General features: G+C 41.4%; 1 protein-coding gene across 1 annotated transcript in view; it reads right to left on the reverse strand.

The window, feature by feature from the left end:
- si:dkey-12j5.1 (uncharacterized) overlaps positions 1-14,473 on the reverse strand; it is a 434,002-nt gene that overhangs the window by 86,015 nt on the left and 333,514 nt on the right. The window contains exon 10 of the mRNA XM_063042381.1: positions 4,258-4,362. Within this exon, the coding sequence (XP_062898451.1) occupies positions 4,258-4,362 (105 nt within the window). The remainder of the gene's footprint in view (positions 1-4,257; positions 4,363-14,473) is intronic.

The following is a 14,473-nucleotide window of genomic DNA, read 5'->3' on the forward strand; positions in this document are numbered from 1 at the left end:
CTCCAGCCTGATGGCATGAACATCAATTTCTCCTTCCAATCATTTCTTCCCCTGCTTTCTGGCTTCTTTTATTCTTTTAATCCCCACTCTTATCTTTTCTCCTCACCTATCACTTCCCCCAGTGACCATCCTTCTTCCCTTTCTCCCACTCTCCTCTCCAATCAGATTTCTTCTTGTCCAAACCTTTACTTTTCTCACTCACCTGGCTTCACTTATCATCTTCTAGCTAGTCCTTCTTCACTCCCACCATCTTTTTATTCTGGGGTGTTTCCCCTTCCCTTTCAGTCCTGAAGAGGGGTCTTGGTCTGAAACATCAACTGTTTATTTATCTTCATAAATGCTGCCTGACCTGCTGATTTCATCCAGCATTTTGTGTGTGTAGCAGCATTTCTTCTCTAATCAATTGTCATTGACCCTGTAAGACATTGATATGATCCAATACCAGCACTGTACACCACTGGACACCAAAAGCAAAGGGGGACTCTGTTCATTTCTGTTCAGATGTGATGAACAACTTGCTGAACATTGAGAAATTTAAGGAAAACTCAAAGGAGCACATATACTGAGGTGAATGTAGTTAATGAATCATTAAACTATAGCCATGAAAACATACAGGTTTATTCTATTAATGATAAGAAGGACAATAATTTGGGAAATGGTTCATAGGTGGAAATAAGTGACACGTAAGAACATAGGAAGTAAGAGCAGGAGTAGGCCATTCGGCCCATCGAGCCTGCCCTGCCATTCAATAAGATCATGGCTGATCTGTCTGTAAACTCAGCTCCATCTATCTGCCTTTTCCCCATAACCCTTAATTTCCTTACTATGTAAAAATCTATCGAACTTTATCTTAAATATGTATAATGAAGGCACCTCAACTGCTTCCCTGGGCAGAGAATTCCACAGATTCATCACTCGCTGGGAAAAACAGTTTCTCCTCATCTCCATCCTAAATCTTCTGCCTTGAATCTTGAGGCAATGTCCCCAAGTTCTTGTCTCACCCAGCAATGGACACTACTTTCCTACCTCTATCTTATCTATCCCTTTCAAAACTTTGTATGTTTCTATAAAATCTCTTCTCATTCTTCTGAATTCCAGAGAGTATAGTCCCATGCGACTCAATCTCTCCTCAGAAGTTAACCACTTCATCTCTGGAATCAACCTAGTGAACCTCCTCTGCACTGCCTCCAAAGCCAGTATATCCTTCCTCAAGAATGGAGACCAGAACTGCACACAGTACTCCAGGTGGGGTCTCACCAGTACCCTGTATAGTTGCAGCGTGACCTCCCTGCTCTTGAATTCAATCCCTCTAGCAATGAAGACCAACATTCTGTTTGCATTCTTAATAACCTGTTGTACCTGCAAGCCAACTTTTTGCGATTCATGAACAAGCACTCCCAAGTCCCTCTGCACAACAGCATGCTGTAATCTTTCACCATTTAAATAATAATCTGCTCTTCTATTATTCCTTCCACAGTGGATGATCTTGCACTTACCAACGTTGTATTCCATCTGCCAGATCTTGGCCCACTCATTTAACCTATCTATATCCTACTGCAAACTCTCCACATTCTCTGCACAATTTGCTTTTTCACTCAGTTTAGTGTCATCAGCAAATTTTGCCACGCCACACTCAGTCATCAATCATCAATGTAAATGTTAAACAGCTGCAGTCCCTTTCTAAATGTTTCGCTATTTCTTCCTTAATTATAGCTTCAAGCATTTTCCCGACTACAGATGTTAAGCATAACTGGACTACAGAGGCCTACCTTTTGCCTGCATCTTTTTTTTAAAAAGTGGCGTGACATTTGCTATCTTCCAATCCGCCGGAACCTGCCCAGAGTCTAGAGAATTTTGGTAAATGATTACCAGCGCATCTACTCTAACCTCCACCAATTCCCTCAGCACCCCGGGATGCATCTCATCAGGACCAGGGGACTTATCTACCTTTAGGCCCTCTAGTTTGCTCATCACTATCTCTTTAGTGATAGTGATTTTATCAAGGTCCTCACCTCCCATTTCGTCCATAACATCATTCTTTGGCATATTAGACATGTCCTCCACCGCGAAGACCGACACAAAATAGTCATTCAATGCCTCAGCCATTTCCTTATCACCCAATATCAATTTCTCCCTTCCTTGTCTTTCAAGGGCCCTACGTTGACTTTAGCCACCCTCTTTCACTTTATATATTTAAAAAAACTTTTATATTTTGTGCTAATTTACTTTCATACTATATCTTCCCTTTCCTTATTTCTTGTTTAGTTGTTCTTTGTTGCTTTTTAAAGTTCTCCCAATCTTCCAGTCTCCCACTACTCTTTGCGACTTTGTACACATGAGCTTTTAATTTGATACTATCTTTTATTTCCTTAGTTATCCGAGGCCGGCTCTACCCACACTTACTGTCCTTACTTTTGACTGGAATATACTTTTGTTGAGCACTGTGAAAAATCTCTTTGAAAGTATTCCACTGTTCCTCAACTGTCCTACCAAAATAGCTTGTGCTCCCAATCCACATTAGCCAACTCCTCCCTCATCCTGTTGTAGTCTCCCTTGTTCAAGCATAATACACTAGTTTTAGATCTAACTATTTCATCCTCCATCTGTATGCAAAATTCAATCATACTATGATCAGCCTTTCCAAGAGGATCCCTGACTACAAGATCGTTAATCTTACCTGTCTCAATGCACAAGACTGGATCTAAGATAGCATTTTCCCTTGTAGGTTCACTAATATGCTGCTCAAGAAAGCCATCACGGATGCATTGTATGAAGTCCTCTTCAAGACTTCCTTGACCAACCTGATTCACCCAATCTATGTGGAAGTTAAAATCCCCCACGACAACTGCCGTTCCATTCTTACAAGCCTAAGTTATTTATTGTTTAATCGCCTCTGTCACTGCAATATTTTTATTAGGTGGCCTATAGGACAACTCCCACCAGTGATTTTTTTCCTTTTACTATTCTTAATCTCTACCCAGATGAACTCAACATTCTGCCCTGTAGATCTTATATCGTCTCTCACAATCCCTCTGATCTCATTCTTAATTAAGAGCGCCACCCCACCTCCTTTGCCTTCCGCATAACTAGTAAAGAGATGCAAAGAAACCAATCTTCTCAATGAAACACAAGACAGAAATGCAGTTGAAAGGCCATATGCTAAATGTTGTTATAACAAATTAATCTATTACAATTATTTAGTTGATATCTTAGAAAAAAATCATTGCTGAAGAACTCAGCAAAGAAAGTGTGAACACATCACTAATTCAGGAAAGCAATATTTGATCATAGTTATTATACTATGTTTCAGTCAAAAGGAGTAGCTGACGGAGGCTGAAAGTCTGTCTTTCTGATATGATGGTCTATGTGTTATATTACTTCGCTTGTATGCCAATGCTTCTGAAGTAAGTTATCAACATTCAATGGCAAGATTCTGTAGACGGGGAAGAGAACAGATAGTTGTCTACTATTACATAAAATATTGAATTATAACTCTTACATAAATAACAGATGGTTGAAGGTGGGTTCAGAAACTGCAACTCCATCTGGGTGAATGGGCATGTTAATAAACTGGATGAGTATCATTTCATGGTTTACAACATAATATTTTACAGCTATGCAGCACATTCCTGACTATCTATTCTGTTTTATGTGTTTTGCATTGTATGAAACACATTCGGTTAAATTTTACAAGGAAAGATTATCTCTGGTCCTTAAATGTGGAGAAATTGCTGCAGTGTTCTTTATACTTTTGTTTTCAGCTTTTACAAAGAGCAAATTAAATTTCCTTCTACTCACAAAGTATGACTAAATCTGTGATTTGCTGTGATTGAAAGATTGGTTATAACTACTAGTATAAATCTGCCAGAGATGGCAGAGCTTGCTCATCTTTGGAAAGACTTTCTAGCAGACAGAATTTAAGCATATTTATTACTGAATATCTAATCCCTATATCATGGTAGAAAATATTATCCTCAAATCACTAGTGAATTATTATAGCTTAAAAACATTTTCAAAAACATACTAAAATATTTTAGAGAACTGAATTGCTGAAAAAGAGATGTCTTCTTCTGGAACACGCATTAGTGCATTTATAAATCTCCAAAGAAAAAGAAATAATGCATTTTGTCAATCTGCTATTTTGGCAAACGTCAACTAATACACTCTTTAAACTGCAGGTAGGATCAACCTCTTTAAATTTTTCAGAATATGTAATCTCTCTTTAAATAAAATATGGTATCCATAGAACAAAGTTACCTTTTTGGTTTTTGTTAGGTATGTCCTGGCAGAGTCCTTGAAAGACACATCCTCATTGGGCTTCTCTGCCTGAAGGTAACAAACCCAGCCCAGTAGATACCAGACCTATAAGACAAGTACATTCTGCAGGTTATCAATATTGCAATTATAGGGAGATAGTCACAAAATGACTTATCAATAATTGTCAGAACAAAATGTACGTTATGCGGAACATCAGATGCTTAAAGAGTGCATTTTATCAGTTAACTAACCATCGACATATGGATAAAAATACTATTAGGAAGTCAGCGTTTTATTACCTGTCTATTATTGATAGTCATTATATTATTCCAGTAATAGCTGGAAGGTTCTTTAGGTAAGTAACACTGAAAATACTTTATAATAGCGAAAGACCATTGGAGTTGGTGTGGAAGTGGTGATCTAAGGACAACGAAGAGGGAGGGGGCATTAAGTAAAGGAATCTGTTATCAAACTGCATTGGGATTAATTTTGTAAGTTCTTACTAAATGGAAATAGTGGTAAGACAGCAGAAGTAGCATACAGTAAGAAAGTAGCAGGAGGTTGTTAATATTTGAAATATGGCAACACTAAGCACAATTCTCTGGGAGAATATGAGGTGATGGAAGGTGAAGTCCAAGTCACTAGGAGCAGGGTGGGACTAAACACCCAGGCAACGAAGGTGAGCAGCATGGTGTCTGACAAATTAGGCATCAGAGGAGGAAAATCTGGGGATCCTGAGACACAGGGGAATGGAGAGAACTGGATATGACCAGCTGAATTGACATGACCTTCTGTGGATGACTAGAAACCTCTCCAAGAACCTCAGTAAAGAGACTCCTTTGAAAAATGGGACAAAGGCTTTGATCAGGATGTGGACAAAGACTCAGATGTAGCAATGAGCATTATATTAGCTTGATACTTGGGTACACTAACTACTTTACCAAATATTACTAAATAATGTTGTTAACGCTATCAAACAAAGATCCTGAAGATCTTGTACTTGAAAGAAATATGGTCAATCGGATGAATAATGCAAAACCCTCATGTCTAAAATAATTAATAGAGATGAAAATATATGGCAGACAAATTTCAAACCTGATGAATGTTCTTTTCTTCACATAATTATAAAGGTTCAAATGCAAAGTAGATCCCTTCAGATAATATTTAATGCATTACATTCAGTAACTTATATTCACCTCTATTTCTCAGTAGAACTCTGATCTACAAAGAATAGGATAATACCAACCAGTGATTACAGTCTGCTGTTCACATCCTGTTCTTTATATTCATTAACAGTGACCTTACAAGTGACAAAGATAATCTAATACAACTACCATCTGGTTAAACTGATATTTTCTTGCTTTATTTTAGTGTACATTTGCCTACAAGTGGGAGAACATTGAATATCAATGGATCATTTGTTCAAAATGTCAATAAAAGACCAGTCAATGCTTTATTGGTTATATTTTAAGTTAGAGAACATTCTGAACCTCAAAGGCTCTAAGATGTTTTACTTGGTCGACTACATTTGCTAAATTTTAATCAATAAAAGATCTTTTGTGGCATTGCTCTCAGTAACTCAAATGCTACAATATTTTATAATGACAGGAGCAATGTACCATGTTACACACAATATATTAAATTTAAATCATCTCCCATAGCATTACTCACTTGAAAAAGAACTGATATATCTCTTCCAGTAACTGTGGTTATTTCTCACTGTCTAATTCCTATTCAGCATTTGCTATGCCAGTTCTTTCTCTGCCATTCTGCATGTTTCATGAAAAAGAAATTCTTATTGTAATGTCTATCACTTTGACCATTCTTTACATGACCCTTTCCTCTTCCTGCCCTTATTTATCTTCTGCATCTTTTTTTGTTAACATAGTTGATATTTATCTCATTTTGTTCAGGTCTAGGCCTCACAGAAAATTAAAAACACCAGGTACCCAACTGGATGTGGGTGTGGAAGAAGATTGTCAAGGAAACAGAAAAGGGAAAAAAAAAGTTAGGTAGAGTCGGGAATGTTGCTTAACCGGCAATCAAGTACAACTTATTCCACATCTGGTCCATGTAACGGCAGATGCATACTGCCTGCTCATTATATTGAGTGTTGCATGCAGCTGCTAACTGTGTCATTTATTAGGAGTATGCCGTAACAGTAAGGCACAAATCAACACTATAGCTCTTAGCAAATATACACCGTAGATTCTGGAGCTGTAAACATAATTCGAAACAGTGCTGCCGACCATTTCCAAAGGCTTACCATGGGAGGATTGTGCACAATGGGATCTGATTACAGCACCTGAAATTTTGATGCAGAAGGTGGAAAAGAAAAGAGAGAAACTAGTTTGTCTGCTGGGACCAGGAAAGCAGGCCCTTTGGGCACATGGTAAACAAGCAGTGGGTGAAGATTAAGGCAATGGTAAACTTGCTGCACTTGTAATTCGGAGGACCAACCATCCAGAGATATGAGTTTGAATTCCACCAAGTCAATTACAAATTTGAAAAGAAAGGATGAACTACCCATTGTAATAATCTATTGATTTGTAACAACCCATCTAGTTCAATGGGATTAGCCATCCTCACCATGTCTAATTTATTTATGTAGTTTTGGTTATAGCAAGGATGTCAATAAGCTGGAAAGAATGCTGCTAGGCCTCAGTGCCCTGAGTTATAGGGAGAAATTGGGCATATGAGTACAAAATCATGAAAAGCATAGATAGAATGAATATAGACAGGTTTTCCTTCCCCTAGGGAAAGACAATCAAAACCTAGAGGGTACAGGTTTAGGGTGAGAGGGAGAAGATTTAAAAGAGACCGAAAGGGCATATCACAATGGGGTGCTGGGAACGGACTCAAATGCGAGACACAGACACTGAAGTACAAGGAACAGGACTTGACTAGAGTAGGAACGTGACAGGATAAGACAAGGTACAGGGACAAGAACGCAGACTTGGGCTAGGGAAAGCGGGACCAGGACAAGAAATCATGGACTAGGAGACAAGGCTTCAACTCCGAGCCCCAGACTGGACAAGGACCCCGAACCTGGGCCTTGCCTCGGGCTCGGACCCCAGAACCAGGCAAGGACATGACATGGCTTCAGGACAGGACATGGCTGGGGTCTAGAGGCATGAGCTTGGAGACAGGCTGGGGTCTTTGCTCTTGAGGCTTGAGGCTGGGGTCTTGGGTCTTGAGTTTGGTTGCAGGCTGGGGTCTTGGGTCTTGGGCTTGGCTGCAGGCTGGGGACTTGGGTCTTGGGTCTTGAGCTTGGCTGCAGGCTGGGGTCTTGGTATGGAGGCTAGTGTTCTTGGAGCTTGGCTTGGGGTCCTCAAGGTTTGGGTTCTTGAAGCTTGGCTTGGGGTCCTCGAGGTTTGGGTTCATGGAGCTTGGGATCCTCGAGGCTTGGGTTCTTGGAGCTCGGCTTGGGATCCTCGTCTTGAAATGCGGAGGCTGATAACTCGGAGGCTGGAGCTCAGAGACAGATTGGGAACTGTACATCGACACAGAGCTGGGACTTATCCTTCGAAAAGCTGGGACTTATCTTTAACGCAACACTAACATGAGACTGGACAGAACATAGACATAGAGCCGGGAGTCATCCAAAGACAAGCTAGGACTCAACTTTATCTCCTCACCAAGGTAGGACAGGCCCACCTGTTGGGTAACAGCAGAACGGCCGGACTTACCCAACAGAGGCAATGACAAGACAATACAGATCCCCCCGCAGGGCAACGGCAAAAGGACCTGGCTTACCCCACGGAGGCGAGGACTAGACAAGACAGATCCCCCCGCAGGGCAACGGCAAAACAGCCTGACTTACCCCACAGAGGTGAGGACAAGAAGAGACAAACACCAAAGAACAACAGACAGTTCCATCTCTGCTTCGGGGTAGCTCCGAGTCTCAGTTCAGCCAGCAACCTCAGCTGGCTATGGAAACAGCCGAATCCATACCGCAAAGGCAGCTCTGACTACTGACAGCAAGGCTCCATGAGGGGATGGTTCCCCAACGTGGCCTAAAGATAGCAAGTGGCTGCTCTAGCCTTCCACCAGCAGGTTGCTCCCAGGGGATCTTGACAAGACAAACCAGCAGCCCACACTGGAATCCAAAGCTACTTATATTCCAAGCCTCAAGATAGGAATCAGGTGCCTATGATTAACCCAACCGAACCAAGGGACAGCTGGAAGACCCAGAGTCCTGAGTCCATGGACCGGACTGTGAACCGGAATGCAGACTTCACGGACCAGACCATGACAGGGCAATTTTTTTACTCAGAGGGTGGTGCATATAGTATACGGAATGAGCTGCCAGAGAAAGCAGATTAGACAGGTACAGGAACAACATTTAAAAGACATTTGGACAGGTACACAGACAGGGATTGTTAATAAGGATATGACCCAAATATCGCAATGCCACAATATCCCTCAATGTCGCAAAAACAAAGGAGCTGATTATGGATTACAGGAGGAATGGAGACAGGATAACCCCTATTGATATCAGTGGATCTGGGGTTGAGAGGGTGAATAGCTTTAAGGTCCTCGGCATCCACATCACCGAGGCCCTCATGTGGTCTGTACATATCAGCTGTGTGGTGAAAAAGGCACCTCAGATGGTTGAAGAAGTTTGGCATGTCCCCACATCCTAAGGACTTTCTACAAGGGCACAATTGAGAGCATGCTGACTGGCTACATCACTGCCTTGTATGGGAACTGTACTTCCCTCAATCACAGGACTCTGCAGAGAGTGGTGCGGACAGCCACCTATAGAGACAGGTGCATAAAAAGGGCCTGAAGGATCATTGGGGACCTGAGTCACCCCAACCACAAACTATTCCAGCTGTTACCATCCGGGAAAGGGTACCACAGCATAAAAGCCAGAACCAACAGGCTCCAGGACAGCTTCTTCTGCCAGGCCATCAGGCTGATTAATTCCCGTTGATACAATTGTATTTCTATGTTAGATTGACTGTCCTGTTGAACATATTATTTATTACAAATTACTATAAATTGCACATTGAACATTTAGATGGAGATGTAAAGGTTTTTACTCCTCACGTACATGAAGGATGTAAGAAATAAAGTCAATTCAGTTCATACATGGGCAATTGGACTAGCTTTGAATTGGGCTGAAAGGCCTGTTTCCATGTTGTATTACTCCATGACTCTACCCAACAATACTGTTAATGCTTAAATACCCTCTGAAATGTCCTAGCAAGCAACTCACCTGCAGCTTTACTGCTGCAATTAATAACAAAAAGAAAATCCAATATCAATTAGGTACTGAATTCAGACACAGCAAATGTGATCTCATCTCAGTTTCCCTCACAAATTCCCTCTTCATAATCTTTTGTCAATATTAAGAGAGTTTTCATCAGATCAGACCAGTCCAGCAATAGCTTGACATACCATTCTCACAGTTGTATCTTATAGACAATGTGCCAGACCCTTCATTACAATCCCTGAATACATTGTCCTACAGAAAAGACAGAGCCATAAGAAGTATCAAAAGCTAAATTGGTCCCAGCAAACTTCAATATTGACTTTAGAACCCATGAGGTCCAATGCCACCAAGTCTAGTGTGGGCAAGGAAGCCTCCTCCTGATCACTGCCCTGCCTCAGGAGATAAATGAGCATTCCTTAACACTGGGAAAAATAATCTGTGAAAAACAGTGAAGGCAGCAAGAACACAAAGTGTATTCTGGGTGGGGGACTTCAATGCCTAACACCAATGTCAAAGTCCATGGGATGCCACAGCAGTGTAGCCGCTATTAGAGCTCCGGGCGTCGGAGTTTGAAGTTTAGTTCCGCTGCTGTACATCCTTCCCATGAGCACATGGGTTTCCTCCATGTGCTCCAGTTTCCTCTCACACTTCAAAGATGCACTGGTTAGTTGATCAATTGGTCATTGTAAACTGCCCTATGGTTAGGCTAGTGTTCTATCGGTGGGTTGCTAGGCGGTGCCACACGTTGGGCTGGAAGGGCCTGTTCTGCTCTGTATCTAAGTAAGTAAATAAATAAATAATGGCTTGGTGCCCTAGTACTGACCACGCTGGCTAAGAGGATACAGCTAACATAGTATATCTGCAGAAGATGTTGGTATACCAATGTGAAGAGCAACTTCAATGATCCCACCTTCATCAGTTTACTTGTAGCAATACATCTGTCCGTAATGGTGTTGTTTGAAGTGACCATCACACCATCTTTGTACTGATACTCAGGAAACCGTGTGTGGTCTGCAACTGCACTCGATGCAATAGTTTCATAATGGAGTTGGGCATCTGTGGACAATCAGCAGTCACATAGATGAACACCACCACAATTTCAAACCCAGAGCCCAGCATACAGTATTTCTCAATTTGCCATTACTATTAAGCTTCAGTCAATGAGGAGTGCAGAAAAGCTGGAAACTTATGAATGCAGGGCAAATCTAGTGAAGTCATGCTTGCTAACCAACATGCAATAAACAGCTAACATACAACTAATGATCAGATCAAATTTCAGCAGTCTTATCACATCTATGGTGAATGGAAGGGGACAATGAAATAGCAATTGGATTTGGTAGCTCCAGAGACATTGTTCTGCTCACTGAGGATGATGTGGGTGCTAAAGGCAAACTGATGCATTCACAGTCATATTCAGCAATTAAGGCTTAATATAATCCAATCCAGCTTTCTCCTGAGAGTCCCACCACCAAAGCAGCCATTCCTTAAAAAATTCAATCCATTCTACACAATATCTAGAAACAGCCCTGGATGTATTAAAAACCGTTGGAGCATCTCAACTATAGTACTGAAAATTTTAAAACTAGCACGTAACCAGCCAGTTCTAGTACAGTTCCAATATCTGCACCTACCTAACAAAGAGGGAAGTTGCAAGTTATATACTTCTGACAAAAAGCAGGACAAATCAAATCCAGCTAATTACCAACCAGTCTGTTCTCAATCATCAGCAAGATGATGGAACGTGCTCTTGAGAGTGCTATAAAGCTGCATTTACTCATCAATAACCTGTAGATGGAAGCCAAGTTTTGAGTATTTCAAGGAAAACTTAGCTTCCAGACCTCATTAGTCTGGATTCAAACATGGAACAAAGAGTTGAATTCTAGGGCCTACGAACGAGTGCCCTCAACATTGAAGCAGCATTTGACTGAGTGAGGGTTATGGAGCCCTGGTAAAAGCTGAAACAATGGAAAACACTTTCTTAAGGAAGGTGATTGAGGTTCTTGGATATCAACCATTTCCATCCCAGACATCACTATATGAGTTCCTCAGGACAGTAGCCCAGGCCCCAGCACCTTCACCTGCTTCATTAGTGACTTGACTTTAAATTAACAGGTCAGAATTGGGAAGGTTCATTGAGCAATCGTTAATGTTCAACACCATTTGCAGTTCTTCAGCCAGTCAAACAGTCCAGCAAGAAGCTATACACAGTCAGACTTGGGAAATATTACAGCAAACTTGTTGCAACTTTGAAGATAAGGGAATCCTAATGCTTGTACTTCAGTGCTTATGATTTTTTTTTACTTATTTCCATTGTTAGTGTATACCAGGATCCTTGTTCTGCATTATTTTGTGCAGGTTCCTATTATCCAGGCAGCATATGACCTCTTTACTCTTCCAGCATGGACACAATAGTTGTGAAAAAAACCTCCTTTTGTGACATTAAAGTGAAGAATTTTCTGCAAAGCACCATCTCACACATTTGCTCACTTTGAAATTCTTTTGTCATTTACACATACCCATTCTGCAAGTCTATTTAATATTTGTTTTGTGTTATAAGGAAGGATGTGCTTGTTTAGGACTACTTTTCTGTATTTCAACCTCTAAAGGTCTTCCAAGGTATGAAAATTTATTTAGAGAGCAAAGCTGCAGCATGCCAAGAATTTCTCTGTGGGACAGCAGGGAACGGAGTCCAACCAAGATGAAAAAAGTCAGGCCATCTGGCTATCCCTGGAGCCTGGCTCCCTATCAGAGAAGTTCAATATTGGAGTCCGATGCAGCTGAGCAGCATTTAATTATCAAGTGATCCTTTGCATTCCTTCAGAGAGATGTAACAAATATTTGTTCATGCTCAATATTGCAAATTACATAAGGTAGCAGAGTATTTCAAAATATGTAATGAAACATGCTTTAAATCAACAAACACCAAACATCAGAAAAAATGTCTGCTTAAATGATAAGTAAACACGAGAAAATCTGTAGATGCTGGAAATTCAAACAACACACACAAAATGCTAGTGGAATGCACCAGGCCAGGCAGCATCTATGGGAAGAGGTACAATTGACATTTTGGGCTGAGACCCTTTGTCAGGACTAACTGAAAGAAGAGATAGTCAGAGATTTGAAGTGGGAGGGGGAGGGGAGATCCGAAATGATAGGGGAAGACAGGAGGGGAAGGGATGAGCTAAGAGCTAGAAAGTTGATTGGCAAAAGGGATACAGAACTGGAGAAGGGGGAGGATCATAGAGCGGGAGGCCTAGGGAGAAAGAAAGGAACCTCCACCTCCAATGGGATCCCACCACTAAGCACATCTTTCCCTCCCCCCCATCTGCTTTCCGCAGGGATCGCTCTCTACACGACTCCTTTGTCCATTTGTTCATCCCCATCCCTTCCCACTGATCTCCCTCCCAGCAACTTATCCTTGTAAGCGGAACAAGTGCTACACCTGCCCTTACACTTCCTCCCTCACCACCATTCAGGGCCACAGACAGTCCTTCCAGGTGAGGCGACACTTCACCTGTGAGTCGGCTGGGGTGATATACTGCGTCCGATGCTCCCGATGTGGCCTTCTATATATTGGTGAGACCCGACGCAGACTGGGAGACCGCTTTGCTGAACACCTACGCTCTATCCGCCAGAGAAGGCAGGATCTCCCAGTAGCCACACATTTTAATTCCATATCCCATTCCCATTCTGATATGTCTATCCACAGCCTCCTCTACTGTCAAGATGAAGCCACACTCAGGTTGGAGGAACAACACCTTATATTCCATCTGGGTAGCCTCCAACCTGATGGTATGAACATTGACTTCTCGAACTTCCGTTAATGCCCCACCTCCCCCTCGTATCCAATCCATTAGTTAGTTAGTTATTTTTATATATATATATTTTTTTCCCTTCTGGCTCTCTCTCCTTTTTCTCCCTCTGTCCCTCTCACTATACTCTTTGCCCATCCTCTGGGCTTCCCACCTCCCCCTTTCTTTCTCCCTAGGCCTCCTGTCCCATGATCCTCTCATATCCCTTTTGCCAATCACCTGTCCAGCTCTTGGCTCCATCCCTCCCCCTCCTGTCTTCTCCTATCATTTCGGATCTCCCTTCACCCTCCCACTTTCAACTCTTTTACTAGCTCTTCTTTCAGTTAGTACTGATGAAGGGTCTTGGCCCGAAACGTCGACTGTACCTCTTCCTAGAGATGCTGCCTGGCCTGCCGCGTTCACCAGCAACTTTTTTGTGTGTTGCTTGAATTTCCTGCATCTGCAGATTTCCTCGTGTTTACAGCTTACCTATATATTTTTATCATTATATTTGACATACAACAAAACAAGAAGGGCATTAACTGAAAATGACATTAAAGGAAGTTATTTGGCTAATTGTATCTGTGCCAAATGAAAATTATGAACCTAATTCCAACTTTAAGCATGTGATCCATCATGGCTCTTCCAATTTTTTCCAAATACTTTTTAAATGTGATAAGGTTTTCTGTCACTACCCTCCACCCGCACCTCCCAACTCTTTTAAGTAGTGATTTCTAGATTGCAACCACCCTCAGGGGTGTAAAGATCTTTCCTCTCTCCCATGTAATCCTTCTGTTGATTAATTCAAATATATCCATCGAAGTTTTTGATCACCTCCTCCAAATTACTCAATTAAATTCCCTCATAATGTTATACGTCTCAATTAAATATCCCCTCAGTTACCATTCTTCTAAAATATCAAAAAAACATGCTGGAAATCTGAAATAAAAACAGAAATCATGGAAGCATTATTTTCAACATTCTCTGTTTTTATTCCGGATTAGTCAAGCATTCCTCATGCTTACAATTCTCCAGCCCTAGAAACATTTTGTCAATTCCCTGCACACTCTTCAGCACTATGTATCCTGTAATATGACACTTGAGATGTGGAAAAACGAGTAGTAAATAGCATAACCTCCCTGCACTCCTATTTCATACCTTGGTTTGTAAATAAAAGCATCCCTTAGCTACTTCTACCCATGTG

The sequence above is a fragment of the Mobula hypostoma genome, chromosome 3 (genome assembly GCF_963921235.1).
Source record: "Mobula hypostoma chromosome 3, sMobHyp1.1, whole genome shotgun sequence".
Classification (NCBI taxonomy): domain Eukaryota; kingdom Metazoa; phylum Chordata; class Chondrichthyes; order Myliobatiformes; family Myliobatidae; genus Mobula; species Mobula hypostoma.